Source organism: Crassostrea angulata, chromosome 2 (genome assembly GCF_025612915.1).
Source record: "Crassostrea angulata isolate pt1a10 chromosome 2, ASM2561291v2, whole genome shotgun sequence".
In the NCBI taxonomy this organism is placed as follows: Eukaryota; Metazoa; Mollusca; class Bivalvia; order Ostreida; family Ostreidae; genus Magallana; species Magallana angulata.
In genome coordinates, this window is record NC_069112.1 from 56,851,307 (window position 1) to 56,869,412 (window position 18,106).

Here is an 18,106-nt window from a genome sequence, read left to right on the forward strand (position 1 = left end):
TAGAGAGAGAGAGAGAGAGAGAGAGAGAGAGAGAGAGAGAGAGAGAGAGAGAGAGAGAGAGAGAGAGAGAGAGAGAGTATGGTTTACTTGCTGTATAATATGAATCTTTTTTATAACAAACAAAATCGGTCAGAAATACGCATAATCTACCAAAATTTAGTTACGTTTTGGAGTCAAATAATCAGAAGAACATATGATGACTTGCGTTAACCTCCATACAACTGTCTGTGTTGAATGTACAATGTACATCTACTGTGCCCCAAAGGTACACAGAAATAAAACTGGCGGGGTTATTAAAATTAGAAAGTTATTACTTTCATATTTAACTTTATCAGAGAGAGAGAGAGAGAGAGAGAGAGAGAGAGAGAGAGAGTATGGTTTACTTGCTGTATAATATGAATCTTTTTTTATAACAAACAAAATCGGTCAGAAATACGCATAATCTACCAAAATTTAGTTACGTTTTGGAGTCAAATAATCAGAAGAACATATGATGACTTGCGTTAACCTCCATACAACTGTCTGTGTTGAATGTACAATGTACATCTACTGTGCCCCAAAGGTACACAGAAATAAAACTGGCGGGGTTATTAAAATTAGAAAGTTATTACTTTCATATTTAACTTTATCAGAGAGAGAGAGAGAGAGAGAGAGAGAGAGAGAGAGAGAGAGAGAGAGTATGGTTTACTTGCTGTATAATATGAATCTTTTTTTATAACAAACAAAATCGGTCAGAAATACGCATAATCTACCAAAATTTAGTTACGTTTTGGAGTCAAATAATCAGAAGAACATATGATGACTTGCGTTAACCTCCATACAACTGTCTGTGTTGAATGTACAATGTACATCTACTGTGCCCCAAAGGTACACAGAAATAAAACTGGCGGGGTTATTAAAATTAGAAAGTTATTACTTTCATATTTAACTTTATCAGAGAGAGAGAGAAAGAGAGAGAGAGAGAGAGAGAGAGAGAGAGAGAGAGAAAGTTGTGTTTTTTAACTTGTTTGCAATTATCATTTTAAGAGCACGATTTTAGTTATCAAAAAGCTAATACATGACTTTATCATTGTTTTTGAGAGACATATCTATCTATACTACTATATCAAAATAATAGACTCGAATTTTTGGGCTTTAATACCGAGAAATCTGAAGAGAACTGTCTTTTGTTTAATATATTTTAAACAACACTGGTGCTTGAAGATTACCGATTTATTTTTATTTTTTCTCAATCAAACTTCGCTTATATATAATCAACGAATATTCCTTTTAAATGATTTTACAATCTTGCGCATGTGCATTACATTCACGCTAAATCACGGGAGGCTCTTTAGTTTATGTTTTCACAATATTACATTTGCATGGATAAACTCAGAAACGATATTACAAATACATGTACATTTTTATTGAAAATTGTCATATATTGTTAATTAAAGAAAATAGGGGAGATAAGTCTAACTCAGTGCATTAAATATGAAAAATCCCGAGAGTTTTGAATGCCAGCATGGTGTGTAAATTCGAAGTGAGTAAAAAACGTGAAAAAGTGTTGAACCCTTCAATAATATGAATTAAATTTTTAGATGAAAGCTATTTATAGCCTCAAAATGGTTTGTTATGAATAATTTTATTATTACTTTTAATGCAGCTTCATTAATTTTCACAAAAATCGTTTTGGGGCGATTCTGCAAATTTTGCTACATTACGGGTATATGGGAGGCATTTTAACTGTGGCGATCGCGGCCTGTCCCGAGACACAGTTTGATTATTCTAACTAAGCAGAGTGTAGTAAAATTAATAGCATTATTGTAGGCTTAAAGCTTGGTTATGTAAATGTCAACAATACGGTGTGTTGATGTATCTATTTCGTAAATTTTCGATATCATACGCAATGTCAACCCGAGTCAAAGTCTAGTAGTATATACAATGTATAGAATGGACCGATACTAACCGCTCGGGCTGATAGTAGGACCGAGATCAAAACAACAGTGTGATGTTGTTTATATCATATATCTAAAATCAAAGATTTTTATTCAAATTATAAATAAGGAATATAATTTATTACAAAAAAACTATGGATTCTTTTTTCGGATATCCAAAACACGTTCTATCTTTTTAATATGTGTTTAGAACTCTTCAAGTTGACAAACCGTCGTCGTTTTATATTCAGTAGAAGGGTGTCATTCGTCTGAGAGGAAGCTCTTTCTTTTATAATTTAAAATTATCGAGAGAGAGACTTCTAATAAGTATCCTATTCAACTTTGCACATTTTTTCAAATTAGTTCACTGGGATTTCGTAAAATACTGTTGATTCCGATCGTAAAAACCCATACCGTCAGCGAGTTGTTTTAAAATATTCATACTCGAGTTCATTCCTTTAACCATTTTATATTTACCATCTAAACTCTGGTTTTCTTACATTTAGACTCGTGCTCCATTCTCTATATCCCTATAATTAAAATGCTGATTGGTATTAAATAAAGCGTGATTGTGTTCTGAATACACAACCGTTGTGCAGGTTATCCCCCTCAACCCCCTTACTTAGATTCACATCATTGTTTGGCGCTATTCTTGAATTATTGTTTTTTAATTGTCAGCAAAACAAATAAAGATATTCAGATATGTAAGGTGATAATTTACATTATTCTACATTATCTATCTTTCTATCGTTTTAACTAGTCTTAATAAAAACAAAGTAATTAATCAATTAAAAGTTTTACTTTGAGAACAATACACCCAGCCCTATGGCTTACAGTTGCTGTATCACCTAGCCCAAAACATGTGTATCAGTACTGATACACTCCTTGGTATATGACATATAAAAGATAATGTTTTATAGGCTGGCGTGAAATTTAGTACTTAATTGTCTTGATTCATCTCTACATTGACCATATTTATGATTAAGTTCTTGGTCTTGATTTGTTATAAGGTCAATTATTACATTAGCAATATTAGGTGCCTAACGACATATAAAGATAGACAGATCATACAATTCATATCTTTTCTATAATAAAATTTGCATTTTAAGTACACTTACACTCCTTTGTTTTAAAGTTCAAAAGAGAGATAGAAATCGTTTAGGTAAAAAAGGTAAATGACACATCAAAAAATAAAAACAATTTTTTTCGTTGTTCCTTGTATTAAAAATGGGATGGCCCAAAGCACAATGTTAATTTGCCTTCAATTTCTTATCATAAATCAATCTTCAAGGCCATTCAGAGTGTATTACTTAGTTGTAAGCAGAGATAATGGAGAACCATTTGACAAATCTATCAATTAATATTATTCCAAGCCAAGTTATGGAATGTTAGATCGTATTTATGTAACAACGTGCATTTTCACATCCGTTTAAGCTAAGTTAAAATCAATTTTAATTTAGTTCACTCAATTAAAAACATTTGATTTCGATTCAGTTACATACCTCTGGTACTTTTTTAAAGCATGCGATACAATATTTTTATAATCTGAACATTTCGGTATATAAAAAGTATGTAAGTATTATACAAAAAATAAACAATCTCGAGATTCGTATTCATTGAGGTTTGTTGTGTCATGAATGATCAAATTGAATAAACATGAATGTCGTGATCCAATGGAGAGGGGGGAGGGTGTCTAGACAAACCCTAGAACGAATCATAAATTAAATCATTAATCAGCGATAGACAAAGCGATTTTGAGAGAGATGTCACTAAATAGCAATTGTTATATATTTTCTGTAGTATTTTAAGTAACTTGACAGTTATAAATATATTGTTTTCATAAATCACATTCCAATCATTAGTTTTCTATCATTGTCAAATTTCCGAACAATCAAATTTGATGGAAAATGGTTCACTAAAAATTGTAAAAGTAACATTGTATAAGTAACATAAGTTAAGGTCAGTAAATAACAACATAGATTATCCGTGAAACATGTGTTAATTGAAATATTTTATATAAAACAATCTGCATTTTTATATAAAACATGGTGTTGATAACTGTGACATATTAGTTTGACATATCAAGATATCTTTTGGAGCACCCCTATAAGATAAATAATAATAATATTTGAATGAAACTAATTTACTTAATATCTCCATTCAGAATAACTTGAAGATAAAAAGTAATCGATATTGCACTGCCATGTGAAATCTATATAACGACATCTCCAGAGTATGACTTTTTATCGATAGCATTTGCCAGTTAGTGGTCATGTTTCGCAAACGCGAAAAAGAAAGGACATCGAGCGTCATAAAGAGCTGCAGCTATGCTAAGTGCTGAAAAATGATCAAGTATTAATATGTAGATGTAAATTATGACCTTCATTAGCAATTTTTTCGCAATGATGGAGCTGAATTGTTTGAAAAAACTTACATATGTAGTAATAACATTATGTTTGATTCTTTGATGTAAGTCTTATGTCATATGCTTTTGTAGAAAATATTGCAATAAACAAAACGGCATGGCAGCAATATAATTATAGCAGTAGTAGATGGGGAACTGAACTTGCAGTGGATGGAAAGAAATCGGATTTGTCTGCTAGTGGAGGACAGTGTGCAGTATCAAGGGGAAGACCAACGGCAGAATGGCGGGTAGATCTTGGAGAAGTTCACAGTATACACCATATGTTTATTCAGTACAGGACGGAGAATGCACCTTGGGGTAATAAAACGATTTTTATTTGTAAATATATTTATATAACATGGTTTACTAATTATAATTTGATTAACAGTCTAGTTGTATAGCCTAATAACTAAATAATTATACGGCGTGGAATATATTTCTATAATCCATTACATGCATATGATTTCATGTTTATTTATATATTTAGTATGACAATGACTAGCGACACATGATTCTAACTCTAGACGTAAAAACAAATTGGCGAAATTGTCACATTGTGTGATATATGCGTATATTCGATTAAACACGTCCAGATTCCGTTGTTTTTTTTTTCTAGAGTTCCGTGTTACTAAACAAATTTTGTATTTCTTTGCAGATAACAATAACGTTTTAAGTGGAACATTTCTGGGATTTTCTGTTTACATATCAAATACCACTATTAAAGAGAATGGAACTCTGTGTTTCAAAGATACGAACTTTACAAGATCTACCATACCAAATCCCATTAATATAACCTGTCTTGAGCACGGTCGATACGTCATATATTACAACAACAGAACTCATCCTCCCTATCCTGATGGCTATACTAGTGGCGCTTTTAGTGACCTCTGTGAAGTAGAAGTGTATGGTATGTTACTTTAGCATAAAACTAAAATTAGATACTGACAAAGTAATTTTAAAAAAAAGGAATAAAACCTTTCTTTTAAATTTGAAAATTGTTCAGTAGTGAACAGGATATTTGTTTTTTACCATTCACCAAAATCGCATATTCTATATTTTAAAAAGAAAATCAAAATGATATCATACAATGGTAAAAAACAAAATAGTGTATGTTATTGGATAGAAGAAAATTCATCTTTCAAAGAAACTTTCATAATAGAAGTTTCAGTTCATACCGACAAATTCAGTACACATTAACTCTAATTATTATAAAAAGGACATTTAACCAACCAGATTTTTTAAATGCTAAAACAAACAAGTCACTAGATGCATTAGGCACTTCTATATATCATATATGATCGCAATTTCTGAATTATGACGAATAGGTGTATCTACACTCTAAAAAACTGTTCAGGACATGTATAAATTGCCGCCTCTTTACAAATCACCAGCATGTCGCAAACAAGTAACAGCAAGGTGAATAAGTATAGTTGGTAACAATAAACGTTGTATTCTTTACACCCGTTCAAATTATATAAATAACCAATTCATTATTCCTACAAATGTAATCCAAAATACAGAAACTGTTGATTTTAACAGTGATTCTTCTTTCGATAAAATACTTTTTAACGTGCAAGGGGGTCACTGCCTGTGTTCCCCTGCGGAACCGTACCCGAGATAGAATCGGGTAGCCCTGATTGCTGCCAATATTTACAAGTGCAGTCTTTAATCACCGCTCCTGCACAAACATATGGACTCAATGTTACGCCGGCAGGGATGACCGCACAGCCACGCAACTCAACAGGTACCAACATTAACGCAAGCAGGGATGACCGCACACGTGCGCAACAACGCAACCAAACACAAGCAGGGAGTGCCGCACACTAGCGCTATAGAAAGGCCAAAACACCAGCCGGGATCGCTACACACAGTGCTCCGCCGCAACAATCATCAAAACAAGCAAGGATGGCCGCACACTTGTATCAATGCGATACAGAGCAGGGATTACCGCATACTCTGTATCGTAGGTTAGATCACACGAAGATTAGATAGAGCAGGGATGTCCACACAATCTAGGCGTACCTCTCTAATTTTAACCCCAAACAGTCGTTTTGTTTCACGCAATTAACACTGCCCCTATATATGTGCTGGCCTAAAATTATTCGTAGTAACTGAAAATAGGAAATCAAATATAAACACACTAATCCAACCTAATCCAAAACTACATATGCACAACACCTTATTTACATAGAATATTACTTATTGTATAAAAATAATCATCACAATTATTGGTTAACAGTGGATGCATTATTAAATAATCAAGAATCAATAAATCAAGGATAATAGATCATTACAGTAAAGCAAATAGATACAAATGAAAAATAGCTGCCTGCTTTAGTTTTATTACATACACTAATGAATATTAAAACAGATAGTCATTTGGTTTGAAGGTGTAATGTGTACTCAAAGTAATCTTATTAGAATCTGTTTAAAAAGTATGTAGCAAGTTTAAAGATCTTTAATGTTGCCTTTAGATATTGCAAAGAGATCAATGTATAGTGTTTCATTTATAAGGTTGCCAAGAAAAAGGATATTATGGAGAGGACTGCTCCATACCGTGTCCTAAGAACTGTCAGGATGGTCACTGTCACATTGTGGATGGAACATGTCTGGGTTGTTCTGCTGGGTATAAAGGTGCAACATGTGAAAACGGTATGTATGTTTCTCTTGCAATTCATTACAATTCATACAAGAATCAACTCGATGCAAGCTTCATAACAATTGTAGGTTAGATCACACGAAGATTAGATAGAACAGGGATGTCCACACAATCTAGGCGTACCTCTCTAATTTTAACCCCAAACAGTCGTTTTGTTTCACGCAATTGACACTGCCCTTATATATGTATGCATCTTATTCTTATAGACGTATGACAGAGATGCAAAACAATATGTGTTTTCACATCACGGAAAAACTTATAATGCAGTCGTTTGACTTCTATATTATTTGTTGTGAAATTATTTCTAGTTCAATCAGACGCTCTATCTGAACAAAGCTTAAAGGTATTGCGTAGACAAAACGTTTTGTTGGAATCAGTATGTTGATTATAAATTTAGCTGCTTGGAAATTCGCGGCTGCTCTTACGTCCATTTCAGGTACATCGACTGTCATCCACTGATCGGGATTAATTTTATTTAAAATAATTTTCTTATGCATTTTAATTATATCTTTAGTGGCATCAGTGTTGTACAGTACGCAAACTCGCGGTTTGATTTCCATTTTATCCAAACGTCTTTATAATATGCTACACAAACACACTTGATAAGAAACATTGAGCTGCATAGTTTGTTCGTTTTCTTAGAATGTAGTATTAACACTTATGGATTGGAGTGTCAGTGGATATGTGGTAACTGTAGGGACAACGGACCTTGTGATATCAAGAACGGAAACTGTCTAAATGGCTGTGAAAGAGGAACACAGGGAATCAAGTGTGACGTAGGTCTGTTTAAATTGAATACTAGCATTTAAATGATTTCTGACATAAAAACAGTTTTTAAATCACGACAAGAATTCTAAAAATCGTTACATTTTGAAAGCAATTTAACAATTTTCTTTTGTTACGAATATTTCAACTCTTATTGAAAGCAAAAAATGATTTTGATTCTTAGTACGTTAGGATATTTATTAATTTAAATTTCTCAAGCAAAATTTAAAAAAAAAACTATTAGAGAAAATTTGTCTGTTAAACTGCATCTGTATATATGATAGCATGTCCTGATGGTCAATATGGCTACAACTGTCAGGAAAAATGCAACGTAAACTGTGGAGTCCCTTATAAGTGTGACAGAATCACAGGCCTTTGTAAAGAAGGATGTCAAGTTGGATGGAAAGGCATCACATGCAATGAAAGTAAGATCGTACATATCAACTGTCTCACTATTAATTATCTATAGAAAGCAATAACAGTTCCATGTGCTTTAAAACACAATGAATAATACTAAAAGCAGAGTTTAAACTATCATTATGGTAATATGAATAAAATACTCGGTAAGTTTTGATTCAGTTTGATAGTTACTGTTTCTTCATATTTAGAATGTGATGAAGGTAAATTCGGTCAACACTGCAACCAATCATGTGGCCACTGCCTTAACAAAGAACAATGCCATTTTATTAATGGTACTTGTTTAAATGGATGTGATAGTGGTTACTATGGCAGTGAATGCACGGAAGGTAATGGTTGTAAAGCCAAACTGGAGTTTAATTTCAATCTCAAGGGGAAAATGTTAAAAATAAACAAAGAATACAAATTACATGCAGACTAAACCAAACTTTCATAGCTAAAAAATATCAATGTTCTAAAAACTAAGAATTCAAAGTAAAAAAAAGAAGTTAGCAGGGGGAATGAACCGGATTTTGTTTTACACGAAAAAAAAATGTTTGAACTTTAAATGAAAAATAATGTCGGTTGATCATTTATCAAATCTATAAAGACGTCATTATTTTTTTTCGAAATACAAAGCTTGCAATAGCAACACATATGGACAACTTTGCTCACTCACTTGTGGAAACTGTCTTTACACGTATGGAGAACAGTGCCATCACGTGACTGGTCAATGTCCACGCGGATGTGACTTTGGTTTCCAGGGATATCGTTGTAATCAAGGTATAAACAAGGAGTTTAATTATGACTGGTAATTTTGGTATTTCTATTACAGATAAAACTATATTAGAAGCGTGATCCATATGTAGTTACATATTTGTATGTCCTCTCTCCCGGTCTTTTTACCAAGTTTAATTTAAAAAGTAAAAGTTGTGCAAAATTGTTGTTTTCATCTCATGCATAGTCAAGATATTTTATTTTATATTCGTCAATGCAGCTCATACAACTTCAACATTAGAGACACAACCATATGCGGCTCTTTTCGCCTGTGCTACATTATTAGTCCTGAGTGTTTTCGTAAATGCATTTTTTATCATGAGGTAAATGTTTGATATTATTTTATTCTGTAGAATGTTATTTTATACAGTGTATTGTATATGTTTTATTCTGGTTGGATTATTGTAATAATGTATTTACCAAACACAATCTCTCATGCACATTTATTCCAGGTACATACAAAATCTAATTAGTAGCCGAGAAAGCAAAAAAGAAGAACTTGCAGATCAATCTCAAAAAGTTGAGTGTAACCAAGATAAACTCTGCAACTCTGCATACCAAGAGCTTGAGGAAATCTCGCAACAAAATCAGTATGATGAACTTTCATGTCGTGAAATTAAAGCTGTTGCGTTCGAACAAAATGTCATAAAATAAGTTTATTATCAAAAGTGTTTTTGTAATGAACTACAATTCTTAATTATAACAAAACTGATTTGTTGCTGCATGTACATTTGTTCATTTCTACAAGGTGTTTGTATGTAAAGACTTTGTTAAATTGTAAGATAAAACTGGTCTTTAATGAAGGTGAATACAATTTATTGATCACAACTTGAAAACAAATTGTAAACGGGAATTTATAAACTTGTGTAGTAATAAAACTTCAATGATGAATTATAATCATGTTTTATGCTGACTTCCTCTGCAAATTATTTATCCCTGTAAAAAAAAATTCATTCGCCACAAAAGTGGAGAAAGAATGTTTATTTTATCAAAAATTTATTATACTATTTTATTCTATAAAAACAATTAATAAAATTAAAACATATTTTTTTATTTAACAAGAGTCAAATATTATATATTGATTTAAATAGTATTAGAATATCATTTCTAAATTTCTCACTACCTCATGTCCGTCCGTCCGTTTATTCGTTTATCAACATACGTCGCTCTGTCTTCTAAATGACTCTACTTAAGTTTCCAAAGTTATCGGTATACTGTGTTATCGCACCGGTTGTCATCATTGGTGAAATTGTGTGGCTAATCTGTCAACATTTACTTTTTACTTCATTTTGTCTTTGTCGATTGAAAGAATAAATGATACTTCTTTATTGAACCGCAAAATTGTTGAAAAAGACATAAGTTTCCAAAGGTACATGTATATAATTAGTTGAAAACTGTTCATAATAAAAATTTATTAAGGACTTAGAAGAAAACAAGCAATATATTCAGAACTGTGCTTTCAAAACTCCCAATGATTGGGTATAAAATTCCGACTGAAATTTCTCCGATAAACAAACCGAAGGCCAAACAATGCAAACATGAAAATATGATGAGGTCAACTGAAATGCAAAATAATTAATGTAGAGGTATATGTCAAACTGTTTAATAGCAATACTTAAAATGCTTAGAAGGCAGGAAAATTTTCTAATTAACATGTTTTAATATCATTAATAAAATGTTTGTCGATTACAAGATTGTTTAGGTAAACAAGTAGTTTCATATCAAATAAGAATGAATTTAAATTTTCCATCGGTTATAAACTTGTTAAATTCATTAAAACAGTTCTGAAAATTATATGTTAACTTTTATTTTCAAATACTTCCATATAGTTGACAATTCGAAGGGCATTTTATTGGGTTGGGGGGTTGGGGGTTCTTATTCATCAAAATACCTGTCAGGAATCAATACCTACATTATTTCGTTTAAAAACTCTGTTTTGACTATTTCAACTGTGCAAACACGGCAAATGGCATGCTGATTTGAAGGTTATCTATGCAATCTTACTTTTTTCTTTTAACATTGTGTAACGTGGTTTAGCCAGGCGATCTCCAAATAACACTCAAGACAGTTTTAATTAAAAAAAATTATTTACAAGAAAATAAATCAACAGAAAATATTCACAAATTCTCACCCACTTTCACCCTCACTTACATACTCACTTTCGTTTAAACAGTGAATGCTTACATCTAAACCCCAAAAATTAAATTCCCTTCTTGACAATTACTAGCTTTAAATAATAGACAGCTTATTGGTCTTACTAATACTGTTCAGTTTTCAAACACACTGGTTCTGTAATACTTATGTTATCTATGTTGCCAAATGTTCACAAGAACACTTCTTGTCAACTAGTCCTATCTCTATAGGGTTCCACTTATCTCAACTATCGACATCTAGATACGGACGTCTGCGCTGATGGTTCATTTAAGACATTCATAAGTCCACTCTCATCACTATTTCTTGGACTGTAGTCCTAGAACTGGTTGTGGTGCGGCGTGGTAGTGAAACAAAATCCTATCGGATCCAACCGTGTGCTACATCATGCTTATCAACCACTGTCACAACGCTACAAAGTCAACACTAATAAATCAACTGCATCAATAGGAACAGTATATAATTCCATGTAGGAAACAACCATAGGCAACATTATTTTATTAATAATATAGTATAAAAAATCGTATAACTGTCTTTGTTATAATTAGTAGTAAATTCTCACTATATAACTCTATATAGACGAATAGTCAATAATTATAATATAAGCTCGTCCGAAAAATATTGACCGGTCAATATTTTTTAAATATTGACCGCCTAGGAATAATACCTTGAGAATATTTCCTCTATTTCAATTAATCGGTTCTGATTTGTTGATTCGTAAACGACGACGTAAATAACTCTTTGCGACTCCAAAACAAGGTGACGTCATAATAGACAGTCAGTCAAGGCAAACAAACAACAGACGCGCAATGCGACGGTTTGCTATCATTACGGATATAAGGATTTGCGAAAAACTGAGAAGTAAAATCAGGTAGAACATATGTGTGTTAATTTTTTCGGTCGGCGGAATATCACCAGTGAACGTTTGATGCTGAGGATATTTTGGAAATGAACTTTGCACAAAATTGAATTCGTGAATTCTTTATTGAGCTGAGAAAATTATGACGATCTTTTTTTAAGGGAGTATGGGACTCACACCAAAGTAATTAAAAAATTATAAAACTTGGTCCAACGGATAGCACAGTCTTTCTTCTAACAGAATATAAAAAAAAATTAATAGGTCAATATGTTTGTTTCCATGGTAACGGTACCCAAACATACCCTTGTTGGAAATGCTCCAGCTCATTAAAATACACCGCTTGCAACAGAAATGAAGCAATGCTACAGAGTTTGTAATTATTTGATTTCATTTTCTTTATATGCTATTCATAACACATTAACAGAAGAATGATTTTTTACAAAAATATTTTGTCAACGCCTCCTCAGTATTTTACAAACTGCAACCAAATTTCCTCTACATAGTTCTAATTTGTTGCTTTTTGTGTTGACCTTCAATGCAAAATGGTCAAAAAATATTATTTAATATAATTAAAAGTCTTATTTTTGAACTGAAATAAAATGTTCAAATGTTATGCTTTCCTTGGAAGAGGAGAAACTCATAGGTCAATGACTTAAATAAAAAGATATTGCAGTCTGAATTTCCTCTGGTCTGTTTTTTCAATTTTGCGCTGTTTTCACTTAAACACTATTCTAATGTAGATAAAATTATCAGTACCAACTTTTTGTTCAATGAACACTCAGTCAATTAATGATATCTTTATTACAATGCTAGTACTAATATAAAATTCACCAAAAAAGTAAAAAATATTCATTTAAATCCCAAATTTCCTCTGTTTAACTTGAAATTCCTCTGTTAAAGTACACATTTTTTAACTATTTGCACCTTATAAGAAGATACCAGGTAGGAACAAAATAATTCTAATAGGTATAAACAAATAAATATTAAATTTATGATTTGCTACATGTAACTCATAATTATTTTTTCAACTCTGAAACATATAAAAGTATCGAAATCAGCACTACATCATGTACAATATGCAAAGTACAAAGGGCGAATTTAATTTTAAGCCATTCGGTTAAACAACATCCATTACTGTTACAACCATATATTATGGTATGAATTTTTTTTATACTAATCAAGTTTATACTGGACATTTAACTCCTCACATGTACATGTAATAAATTAACAGACTTATACAAATAATGCACCCAAATTAAAAGCCCTCTCAACATTATTACATGTGTTACCAATCTAGCATAAATAATGAAGCTGACAATTATCGCTCCAAAATGAACAACCCTCTCAACATTTTTATTACATATTTAACATAAATATTGAAGCAGACAAGAGCACAATTCCTTGGCTTATCCTTGCAACACCCCTTTTTCCTTGGGCAAGGATGTAGTATACACATCTTTTGAGATACTGTATGACATTGAAAGTTAAAGTTTTGTGTTATTTTTCACAAAGTATAGATGGTTCCTTAAGATTTCTTTAACATGATTAGCATCCTATTTGTGTCAATGTTTGTCCAAAGTTTGGAAATGATTGTGCTATCTTCATCACCAACTATTGTCTTTATACGAACAGATCCATCATTCACATCCTTGACCATCTCTTCTATCATGTCACTCTCCATGGCCTTCGTAGTTCCGTTCCAGTTGATCCTGCAATCGTGGAGGAGGTGTTGATTTGGAATTAAGAGACAAAGTACATGTGCGACAGGTTTCAATCATGTTGAAAAGTTTTCTATTTTTCCAGAAAATATCCTGATCATAGATGAATGACCTGAAAGATCATTAGATGGGAAATAGCATCAACTAAAATACTTATACATAGAGCAATATCTAAACAAAAACTATTGTGACATTCAAACACAAGGCTTTCTTAGGATGTACAATTTATGGTTCATTAAGATTAGGGCTGGGACAATTCAAGGTTTATTCAATTGGTTCGATTTATATTCAAAATGCTACAATTCTTTCTCTTTTTTTTTCGATTTGATTAAATATAGATCAGCTTTAATATTTCTCATTATAAATGAAATACTACTCTTTATCTTGTACATTCCTTTACTTAAGGATAACAAACAAAAAATTCATAAAAAAATTACATAATTTAGAATTTACTTATAAAATAAACAAACTTTTTTAATAAATGACAGCTTTTTAATTGGCACACTCATGCTTAGAGTATTAAACATAATAAAATAAATGGCACAGTGATAATCTCTGGGACTATAGATTTCAGTCAACAATATATGGAATATTACAGTTAACGTTTACCCTGCTGTCAAATCATTGCATTTTGTGAGGTCTAATTTTTGGGGATTGTTATCATTCATTAAAGGTTCACTGGGATGCAATTTCATGGACTATTTTGCACAGTTAATGAAGATTTTTTTTTTTGGGGGGGGAGGTTTTTTTTGGTGGGGGTTTTGATTTGTTCATATGAAAGAGTATACCCTTGAAATCCATGAAAATTAAACCAATCACAGAGATACCAATCGAAAGTAGTTTATGTAAATAATTTATCAAATACCTGACAAACTGTTATGACTTCCCACTCTCTCTCTCTTCTGCCAACCAGCATATTTTTATATAGCTCTTCTTCCTTAGGAGATCAATACAGTCTGAAAATGGCCACAACCATCGAGCTCTTTTAAATGCATATCTGCTTACATCCCTAATTCCACCAAACTCCTCCACTGTCTCCAACCACAATCAGACATTTTGACAACTTTTTCATGGTCAACATCTGTAATATTAAGTTACACAATCAGGAATTTTGCACCATCAGAGAATATTAACTGGAACACCAATTGGTTGCCAAGTTGATCAGTAAAAAAAATATATGCTTATGTACTTGATATTATAAAGGAACACCAATTGGTTGCCAAGTTGATCAGTGAAAAAAATATATGCATATGTACTTGATATTTTAAAGGCATAAACAGAGGTTAACTCAGATTTAACAAACATATTAATATTAACTGGAAGAGGGATAGTTATTATTTGACACTGACTTCTAAAATCTTCACTTTTAAATTACCGGTAGTTGTTCTCCATTAAGATACATAAATATGTACATGCAAATCTTTCCACATGAAGAAGGACATGGGGCTGTGAAAAATTAAATTTTGAGGGAGCATTAATGTGAAAGACTAAAAGTCACACAAAAGCTCCAGACACTGTTTTAACTGAAAAAAGACACCATCTGAGGTTGAGTTTTAAATAAAAAAATTGTACTTGACACCTATTTGAAATTTATTTTGCTGTCAATATGTGTATACCATAACAAAAAGTAGTTTAACACCTAACGCCACACATAATGGCTGTCAGTTAACAATTTTTATCTTAACTGAATCATTTTTAATCTCACTCAGACATAGCATCTGAAATTACTGATACAAAATTATTTGTCATCATATGCAGTTTCTACTTGTAGCTTAAATATAAAATTGATGCCACATAATTCGACTAATGCCTATGCATAGAGACGACAGATTTCGTATGTGTGGTTTAACATCATTTTGGAATGAACTCATGCGTTGAAAGTTCGACTACCCGTAACATCTGATTTCTGAAACATGTGACGACATGATACAAATTCTGATATATTTTATAATTAACTATTAATAATGAAAGACATTAAGAGTTCTACTGGGTTCTACTATGTGTATTGAACCATACTGTCAAATATTTGTATACATGATTATAATTATTTGTTTTATTATGAAATTACACCTCAGGTGCTTGGGGCTTTACTCACGAATATGTACGATGCCTACTTATATAGGTATAGGTATCTTACACATTCATGAGCAGAGACCAATGCATGCAAGCACAAGTGCATTACACCGGCATAAGAAAAATTCGATGATGCCCATACCAATTTTACTTTTACTCTAATCTCAGCAAGATTCGCCAAAACTGAAAAACTGAAGAAACGTGTGTCAAAAATGTTCAGTCTCGACGAACTTAACCTTGCTGAGATTACCAAATACTTTTACTCTATCAATGAATGTAGGTCAAACCTTGACAGATCGCTTTTGCTGGCGTCGAGTCATCTTCCTCCATCTGTGATGAGAATTATTCAGCTGTAATATCAAAATATGTGATTGGTCTGCCCAAGAGAGCGTTCACGTTCGCATTATGTGACTAGACCATCCTTTTTCTGAGCTTTAGCAACCTTTATGTCTTTTCAGCGTTCAAAATCAAATCCACGTTTCCTCCGCTTTGCCGAAAACCGAACCGATATTTATGTCGTAAAATAAGATTTTTTGGTTAAATTAACTTTTATTATCATTTATGTTCACGTTTTATTTTAAAAAGAAACTATGAAATCCTTTCCACAATAAATTTTATTGTTAAATTCCTTAGAATTGAACCAACAGATTTAACGACTGCGAATTGGTTTACGTCACTCGGAGTTGCGGGGTAGATTCAAAATCGTGAGTCCCATACTTCCTTAATTACTTTCTTAAATTTTGGTTTGTTTCTTCTTATAACAAAACAAATATTGACTGTGTTTACGGGCAAAATTGATTATATTAGCCCCCTTGGGACAAAAATATTGCCCTCCGCTTCAAGTCGGGCAATATTTCGTCCCTTGGGGGCTAATATAATCAATGTTGCCCTCAACCCCAGTCAATATTTGTATAATATAATAGATATTATCTTATAGCTGACTATATTGATTAAAATACATATGCATGGTAACATGTAAACAAAGCTTAAACCAATATGTCTTCCACTTCCGGAAACTCACTTTCGCCCAATACATATAGAGCAAGTTCGATCACAAACTACAGTCGCCGTAGTTTGACTAAAATGAGGCCGAACTCACTTTAGTCCGACGAAATAAAACGAAACCTTGGTCCAAAAAACGGAGATATTCTGGTCTAACTCTGGTCAGGTAGTTTAAAGATGGCGGCGGAAAGCGAAACGTCCAGGTTTTGCTTTTTTTTAATAAGCACATCATGCAATCTGTTGAATTTTAGCGCGCGTGCATATGATTTAATATGTTAAGGGTTTGTTTACTCAGGGTTTGAGTTCTCGAATTCGGATTGTTATAAAGTTCAATGTCATGAGTAAAATTTGTTCTAAACAAAAAAAGTATCTGTGAAATGAATTAGTATTCACATAACATTCGATATTTCTACTATATTATGGAATCATGCCAAAACAAAAATAGACTTTTAGCCAAACAGAGGAAATTAGGACTAAATTTTGCAGATTTTGTTTTCTGCTAAAACATTTCTGGAAGTACTCTAATATTAAAAGCTAAGATTTTATATTTTAGTCTATGTAATTTTGCATATTTTCTGATAGTTTTACCTCATTTATTCATTATAATTACCGTATGGCATGAATTTAAAAAATATTGAAATATGCTTAAAAACGAGAAAAGACACCATATCTCAAAATTTTGATCATTGACCTCATATAAATTATATGCCAACAGAATAATATTAATATAAGTAGTTTAATACTATAAAAATTTTTGTATTATCATTCAATTTTTTTGTAAAATTGGATCAAAAATGGGTAGAATTTTGAAAAGTGATAGAGGAAATTCGGACCGGAAAATTTATAAAAATTGTGAAGGAAAACTTAATGCTTTGTATGTATTTAGTGTCACTGCCATTCATAAATTGTATTTCATTTTCAAAAGTGTTGAGCAATTTGTATTATTTTCACAATTAAGAAAATCTCAATCAGAGTATAAAACTTTCAGTGATTTTCCTTTAATTTTCCAAAAATATACAATGGACATTAACTCAAAAAGTAGGTCATTGACCTACTTTTTGGAAAATAAAAAAATAACACTACAATAAAAGGTCTATAACACACAATAGTTGGTTTTTCATTATCATCAGTGGAATTTTGTTTCATTCTGAGTAAACGTCATCCTTAACATATGTTAATATGTCATTATATTAATAGTTCTTGTTTTAACGGATGTGTTGGTGGATATAAAGGAATTGATTGCAAACAAGGTTTGGTGAATTTCGCATAAAAGTAGAAAAAAAGCGAAAATTTGTTTTAAAAAATTTAGAATTAACATTTGAAAATTATACATTTAAAAAAATATTTAACAATAAAAAGAATGATCAAACAGTACTTGTAAACATT

At 31.9% G+C, this 18,106-nt stretch overlaps 1 protein-coding gene and 1 long non-coding RNA gene across 2 annotated transcripts; one reads left to right on the top strand and one right to left on the bottom strand.

Moving 5' to 3' along the window:
- Positions 1-4,394: 4,394 nt before the first annotated feature.
- Positions 4,395-9,244, top strand: LOC128174543 (multiple epidermal growth factor-like domains protein 10). Its single transcript, XM_052840073.1, has 8 exons — positions 4,395-4,638; positions 4,976-5,227; positions 6,835-6,972; positions 7,622-7,759; positions 8,029-8,169; positions 8,353-8,490; positions 8,780-8,923; positions 9,138-9,244. The coding sequence occupies exons 1-8, from the start codon at positions 4,395-4,397 to the stop codon at positions 9,242-9,244; spliced, it is 1,302 nt and encodes a 433-aa protein (XP_052696033.1).
- A 4,249-nt stretch (positions 9,245-13,493) lies between these two features.
- LOC128172617 (uncharacterized) lies at positions 13,494-16,337 on the bottom strand. The gene is made up of 3 exons (XR_008242317.1): positions 16,006-16,337; positions 14,511-14,726; positions 13,494-13,757 (listed from the first exon to the last, which is right to left on the bottom strand). It is a non-coding gene; the product is annotated as an uncharacterized LOC128172617 (long non-coding RNA).
- Between the last annotated feature and the right edge of the window lie 1,769 nt (positions 16,338-18,106).